At 40.0% G+C, this 7,859-nt stretch overlaps 1 protein-coding gene across 1 annotated transcript; it reads right to left on the reverse strand.

Moving 5' to 3' along the window:
- Positions 1–526: 526 nt before the first annotated feature.
- On the reverse strand, positions 527–7,458 carry LOC139710949 (pseudouridylate synthase RPUSD4, mitochondrial-like). Its single transcript, XM_071622870.1, has 8 exons — positions 7,325–7,458; positions 6,255–6,702; positions 5,130–5,228; positions 4,371–4,415; positions 3,227–3,432; positions 2,246–2,480; positions 1,306–1,403; positions 527–734 (listed from the first exon to the last, which is right to left on the reverse strand). Exons 2-8 carry the CDS (start codon positions 6,670–6,672, stop codon positions 543–545), a joined length of 1,293 nt encoding a protein of 430 aa, XP_071478971.1. The 5' UTR covers positions 6,673–6,702; positions 7,325–7,458; the 3' UTR covers positions 527–542.
- Positions 7,459–7,859: the final 401 nt, after the last annotated feature.

The following is a 7,859-nucleotide window of genomic DNA, read 5'->3' on the forward strand; positions in this document are numbered from 1 at the left end:
CAGTATAAAGAAAATGTAAAAGAAAATTCAACATATTTTCACTTTTTTCGCATAATAAAAGAGCTCTTGACTTGCCTCTTTTTAAAGGCAAGGGGAATAATATTACCCATAACATTTGTCGGTAACGAGTCAGGGGAATGTGTACTTTTTTCAAAAGATGGAATTTTTTTGAAATTCTCTTTAAATTTTCCTTATATTGTTGTATGCATGTTACATCTAAGTTATTCATACACTGCAGTAGTCTTCTCATCCAGAGGTTACTGCACAAAAACTTCAAAAATTCATAACTTTTGAACGGATTGTCTGATTTTCCTCAAACTTTCCATGATGTGTTCTACTAATATTGCTACATTCTCTCAATCCTTATGTTTAGGAAGGTGAACTTGTCCTTTAAGCTACAGTACAGTTGTAGCCTGTACATGGTATGGAATAATTGCACTTTTTAAGCACTATACCTTCATAATGTAATTCAAATTGTAAAAGATTACATAACATCAGAGAGAGTCACACAAGATCATCTCCAATCAGCACTCCTCTCTTCATCAAGGATCAAACTTCAGTTTGAGTCTCTTCATGTTGTGGCTGAAGTGCCACGGCACCTTGGTCGAGATGGAGATGTTCCTCCCGTTGAACGTGTGCGGGATGATGACTTGCCGGGCATGGAGGTGCATCGGTACCGTCCGGGCCTTGGGCTGCGTGATGCCCAGGGAGCGAAGGATGCTGTCCGTAAGTCTCTGTGTATTTTCAGGAGTGTTTTTTTTTTCAGAAATGAAGCATAATAAGAGCATTCATCAATCCAATTCAAGCACATTATTACATAATTTGCTTTGACTCCAGAACACATGCATACTGTACATTCTGTAATATTTACTTTACAGAAACATGGAGTATAACAATAGAGGAACAATATGTCGTTAGATATTATACTTTTTTTTCCAGGAATGAAGCATAATGGGAGACATTTATCAATACCAATGCAAGCGCAGCATTATATAATTTGCTCTGATTCCAGAACACATGTTCATGACATGTATTCTGTACAATTTGCTCCTACAAAAGCTCTAATTAAAAACAATACAAAAACTATATACAATTGTTTGTGTAGGCCTACACTCCGACCTGGAAATCAAATATTGTAGGCTGACTGCAGTACTCATAAACACAAAAATAGTTACAGTACTTTTGATCTTCTGGTTTAGTTCTAGTGTTACAATGCAGTTCTGAGATCTCCATGTAGGAACACAATGTAACCATTGGAGTTTTATGGGAGTGTAGTCCCACCTAGCAGAATGTGTGTCACCATACCTGTGGAGCCAGCTTATTCTGGTGAGAGTATTTGTAGTCACCCAGGATAGGGCAGCCCAGGCCTTGCGCGAGGTGGACCCGGATCTGATGCTTGACCCCTGCCACAAAAGATAGAGAACACATGCAATAATATCTTGCTTGATGACAAATGCATATCTATCATTATTATTGGAATTCTCTACATTCATACATCATTACAACATCCCATCAGCCCATGAATGTCAGACACAACTATTTGCATTAGCAAGTAGCAACAAACATTAGTATGTATTAAGGGAACAGCATCAATACTCCAAGCCAATTTTTCTCCCGGCCCCTGATAAAGTTATTACAGTTGATCTCTAGTAAGTTGGAAAAAAAATGTAGAAAAATTCTACCCTGCATGGATATGAGTATTTGTTAAGTCTAAGTTCATTCCTCTTGGAGATCTCACTTCATTTCAGTCCATTTATTGGCTGGTTTCTGCCATTTTGTCATCATACACTGTATGAGAAAAACTGCAGTTGCTGCTCTTCAAAAATCACAACAGCATGCCACATTGAATTGAGCAAATAAATTTACCAGGATTAAAACGTACAGAAAAGACAGTTAACTCTTCGTGTGCCACGGTGCAATCCCGCAGTATACCGCATTATTCTAAGATCACAATGCATGACAGATTTTGGAAAACACATAACTTTTTATGGAAACCTTTCTGTGAGGAATGTTGCAGATAATATTGCAAGCTTTGCAGTGATGTAAACACTACGACACAGCTACGACTACTCTTCTTACAAATCGCCAATGTTCAAAACACCAATTTGTTTGAGTGTTGGGAGTTTCAGCAAAATAGGCAAAGTTGGCACTGGCATGAGTTGGGCATGCAAACATGGCACACAAACATTTTAAAAAGAAAATCAAGACTGTACTTCAGTATCTTTGTGTTGAATTTTATCACTACCTGTGCTGGGTTCAAGTTGCACCAGGGCGCAGTTGTGATGGTAGTGGAGAACCTTGTACTTCGTGATGGCCGTGTGCGCATCCCTGTCACGCCCCGAGCGCACACCCCAGCTCTCGGGGTAGACGTCGCCAAGGTCCGGCTTGACCACCATCCGGTGCTTGCCGGCGACCTCCTGCTCCTTCATCGGTATGTCCAGGATGCCTTCCCGGGGGCTGGGCACACCCACAGTGATGACCTGCCCAGATGAGAGTGAGAGAGACGAGAGTGTTTCTTTGGTTGCATTAGTTTGCTCTGTATAATTTAATGCACTGGCCAAATGGAAGGGAAGCGCACATGCTACATAACACAGTCATCAATTTCTGTTCGATTGTTCACATCTTCAAAATTTCATAACTTTCTTATTTTAAATCAAAATTTGGTCAAACTTTCACTACCCATTTCTTGTATTTCTTTTCAAACAAACTTTTAACACAACTAAATAAAATCAAGCTACTAAAAAAGACTGAGCAAATACTAGTGCTTTCTTCCCCTATATTTCACTTTAATTTACTCTACTCAAAATTAGACGTTCAAATAGACTTTGATAAGCCCTTTCATTTGCATTGTAGTTTGTACAATGGCAACCATTTTCTTTTTAGGAACATGCTAGTGACATTTTTTTTCTCTATATCAGGTAGTGCTGGTTTATACATGTCTTTATTTTTCATCATTTTATTCACATTGCAGTTCTTCCCAGTAAACAATATGCAAATATCTTCATAGTGTTTAAACTGGAAGTATTCTTTGTGCACAGTGATGACAACCAAACTAAAACACAAACAGGGCATAAGGAGTTATCTTATTTTGTAATTAAACTCCTCATGTATAAAACAATTAAACATTCCTTGACTGCACAAAACTTAAAAAAAAAAACAACTCAAAAAAAAAAAAAAAAGGTTCAAAATAAAGCATCTCTGCTCTGAAAAAGGAAAGACCAAATACCCAATATCTCTTGATGATCTCTCTCTTCCGGAAGAGTTCATGGAGGGCCCTGGCGGTCATCTCTGACCTGGCCAACAGAATGACCCCTGTAGTCTCCTTGTCCAGCCTGTGGATCAGGTGAAGCTCAGGCTGGCTTTTGGCCCTGTCCAATTTGTGGGCCAGCCAGGGAAGGAGACTATCTACACTGTGCCTGACGCCAGGTCCACCTGCCCAAACAAAACAAAACAAAACAAAACAAATTATAAGCATGAAAAGAAAATAGGAAAATTACCATTATCAGTCAGGAGTTGGTCAAAGGGATAAAGTGTCCTGAACTCCAACTTGTGAGGTAATATTTTGAGCCTCCAGCACACACACACACACAAAAATCATCATATAAATGCCAATGGTTTCTGAAATACACAGAAACTAATTTGTAAAGATATACTTTCCTCCAAAAATCACATAAGATAAAAGAGATCAGAATTAAATGTAATGCATCTGGCACTCTTCACTAAGAAAATAGAGGTACAAAATTCACATATCTCTCACCATACATTAAGTCACATTGACCATGAATATCAAGGGTCAATACTCTTTTGACGAAAGGTTTACTTTAATAGATAATGGTCTCTTTGGATTAAAGTGATTCAAATATGTACCCTGCAGTTTGGAATGTAAAAAAGGCAAACAAACCTCTAAATTGTCAAATTTGCAGTGTTAATCTTGAAAGCCAGGGTAGGCAAGTATGGTCCCTCCTCCAGTGGAGTATTCCTTTCTGCTACATCTTATTCATTCATCCTTCACATGGCATAATGTGCCTGGTTGATACCATTTACTGACTATTGCTAGGGGTTAGCATTATTTACCAATTTTTCTGGAGCAGGTATTTAGGTGGATCACTTCAATGGGTAAGCACCCTGCTCTTTACGATGAATGAATGAATGAAGCAGGATCTTCTCCGTGCATGAGTTGTGACCAACTCACACATGGGACCTCCATGTAATGTTTTATCTGAGAGACACAGCGTTTTGCCCCTTACTAGAAGGGGAAGATATGATTATACACAACACTGCTCAGTTAGACTAGAAAATCGTCCCCGAGTCATTTCGATTGGGAGGCAGACACACTACCAATCAAGCCAATATCATTACACACAACATACCATGTACCGGTAGTCCATATGGTTTGTCCAGAGCAATGATGTCACCTGTTGAGTGTGACAAGAAAGGTTTAAATCACAGCGAGAGCACCAAGAGCAGTGATGATGATGATAAAGAGAGTACTCAGTTATCTTGACAAATATATATGCCAAATAATTTGTGAGGTTTTTATTTTGGGGAATTCCGCGCATCAGGCGCCATTTGCGAATCTAAAGACACACAAAAATATGGACTCCGTCCCCGATACGAATGTGACGTGCACATCACACCCGATATGAATGTGATGTGCCGCTCAGTACTGTTCTCCACGAGCGTGCATTTAACCACTTGAAAAATCGTCAGGAAGTCCAGATTCTTGATAGTTTACACTCGCCATTTCATATGACAGTATCATACAGCTGTAGCACTGAAAATATTACCGGAAATAGTGTTATGAAGAACAAAAGGAAAGAAGACAAAGGAGGAGAAGGAAAAGGGAAGAAAGACGAAAAGAAAAGAAGAAGAGTGATAGCAGCGATGATGATAATGACAACATCTTTGTATCTTTGTACATATACATGACATCACAACAGCAGTACCAATAGTCTTCTCATCCAGCCATGGCTGCATAAAAACTTCAAATATTCATAACTTTTAAACAAATCATTTGATTTTCCTGAAACTTTCACTGATGTGTTCTACTAATGTTGCTGTATTCACTCAATCCAAGGTTTCTAAGGTAAGTGAAAGAAAACTTCTTGATTTGATTTGATTTGATTTACCATCATCATAGATGACTCTCTCTCTCAGTATGCTGGCGACTACACCTCCAGTCAGTCTGCTGAGATCTCTTGTCTGGTGTCTGAGGTTTCTGGCTTTTCCTGTGTTGTTCAAATCAAAGAATAAAAACGGAAAGTAAAATATGCTACAGTATCAACTGGTAAGCAGTGAATAGGACAAGCTTTCACACAATCAGCACGAGAAGATTTATCCTTTTGAATAAGGTTAAGACATCTCTCTGGTAAGCTGACTGCTTCCTTATGTACAACAGTGTACTCAATCACAGAAGATACATGTATATAGGCAAGCAGGGGCGGATCCAGGAATTCCATAAAGAGGGGGCACGTTTACAAAATTAGAGGGGGCGCATGCTCCCCTCCCCCCATTTTTTCCTTTTTATTTCTTTTGTTTCAACAAAAAATAAAGGGGGGCGTGCGCTCGGTGGGTGAGGTCCGCCCTGGATCCGCCACTAGGCAAGTGACTATACAAGTAGAAAACACATTGAATTTCTATTCACAAATGATGGAAAAAAATCCTTCCACATTCTTTCTGTAATCTCTGGAGGGTTAGATTGCTGTTATTGTTTTCGGTACAGATTTTTAAAATGTCAAATAGAGTATTTCTTTATTCTTTGGATAATAAGATTTTTGTTTATGTTCTGTTTGTTCTTCATCTTTAACATGGTATATGTTGCAAGTACAGCTATGAATGTACTAATATCTACTACTGCATGTACAAATGTTTGCCACCCTCCACAAGTGGAATTGTTTGACATCACTGTGAGGGGATGTTTGCTTGCATGATGTTGCATGACGTTAGATCAAAACATAAACCTACAAGAGGGCTAAGTCATTGAGTCTCTTTGATCATGCAGTGGAAAGTTTAACATTTATATAAAAACTGACTGTTGGTAAAGCTCAAAAGAAGATTGATAAAGCAATGAACCTCTCATCAATACCATGGTAACCTTCAAAGGCTGTTTCAAATAAACTAGCTTGAATATTATTTATCAAACATTAGAATAAACAACAACATAACTGAAGCTGACAATGTACAAATTATGAGCAACAATACACAAATTAAGCTTTGAAAATGAATCCCTTATCTAACGAATACTGGAGTCTCACTTTTGCTTGGGCTTTCCTCCTCCTCCTCCTGCCCCTCCCCCTGCTGTCCAGGGGCCTTGCCCTTTCCCATCTTCTCCTGGAGCTGCTTGCGGATCCTGGCAGACAAGGTGAAGGCCTGATTGGGGTCTGCATCCTTGGAAAGCCCCATTCTCTCCAGCGTCATCCTCAGAGTCTTTTTGTGAGTGACCTCGCCATCGACGAAAATGTCTCTGGAAGCAAACCCTGCATCAGTAGCTGTCTCTTTCTCTGGTTGCGATTTGGTCGAAGGCTTCTTTTGAGTGGCAGAACTAGCGCCTCGCGGGAGAACCGCTCGCGGGGTTGTCGACAACAGACGTCCGCATATGTGCCGTCTTGAATCGTTGAGAATGACCTGGCGCAGTGCCAGGTAAAGTCTTTCACAATTCCCAGCAAATGTCATGTTGTTTCAGGGTGTGGTCACTGGCTGGTCCTGGAAAGATGATCAACAACGAAGTCAGCAGATGTGCTTAATTCTAGTTTTCAGTCATAAAAACAGTCATGAAACCATTTCAATTCAAGAATGCACCAAGTTTTACAAACTAGATTCAAAGTTACACTTCATCATACACTGTATACTACAGAGCTCAGAGACACCACTCTGTTAGTGTTGACTCAGGGCACTCCCACAGCTATCGTGTATCTTGTTTACTATCAGTACTGTGTGAAGGGGCGCCCTGGGGTTACTGTAGATCAGCAGCAAACAACCTCAGTCAGACTCAGAGCTCAGCTCACCGCACCTGGCCCCGCCCCGAGTATAGTATTTATGCGTGCACCTCGGCCACCTGATTCCAACCCAAGCCATGCAAGTATAACAAAACATTGGTAATCAACTGTTATGTGTCTAACACCCTCTACTATAATTAGATCTAGAAGTCTAGTAAAATTAATTTAAATTTACTGTGAAAGTGATCGGTTTGCACACAAGTGAATACATCGTAAAATTTATATGCACTAACACAGATAAGCATACATGGGACTGTACAAAACGAACTTTAATTTTGGTCAAGCAATTTTGCAGTTCAAAAAATGATACTTTTCACAAATATACTCACAGAAAAGGAGCATGTTTGTGAGGCAAAAAGCTTACTGCGACAAGCTATGTCGCTGGACATGCCAAACAAAGCTACTAAGATTGCCTCAACAGCCAAAGCCAAGCCATTGATTGATTCTTCGTCACAAAAACACAGCACAGATGCTGACCGACGGCCGACTGAGCTGAGTGTGTGTAAATAAATCACCCAAACGCACGTGGCGTTGGGGACGTGGATCATCTGGGATCCAGTGTGTGTACCACCGAACTATTAGTAGTTCGGTGGTGTGTACACGTATGACACCTCTTCGCCTAGATGTAACGCATTTGAATTGGTACAGTCAAACCTTCCTTTGCGGCCACCTGTCATATACGGCCACAAAAAAAAATAATAATAATAATAAAAATCGCAGAGAGAAAAACCATGTAATACGAAATACCCTGTCTACAGGGGTCACCTGACTAAAAAGGTCACCTTTTTTGTCTCCCTTTAGGAAGTTGAGTGGCCGCTGTAGACAGGTTCGACGTAATAGCGCACTGCATGCTTTTCTCTAATC

The sequence above is a fragment of the Diadema antillarum genome, unplaced genomic scaffold (assembly GCF_040938485.1).
Source record: "Diadema antillarum isolate AM-2024a unplaced genomic scaffold, OU_Dant_1.0 seq00001591_RagTag, whole genome shotgun sequence".
Classification (NCBI taxonomy): domain Eukaryota; kingdom Metazoa; phylum Echinodermata; class Echinoidea; order Diadematoida; family Diadematidae; genus Diadema; species Diadema antillarum.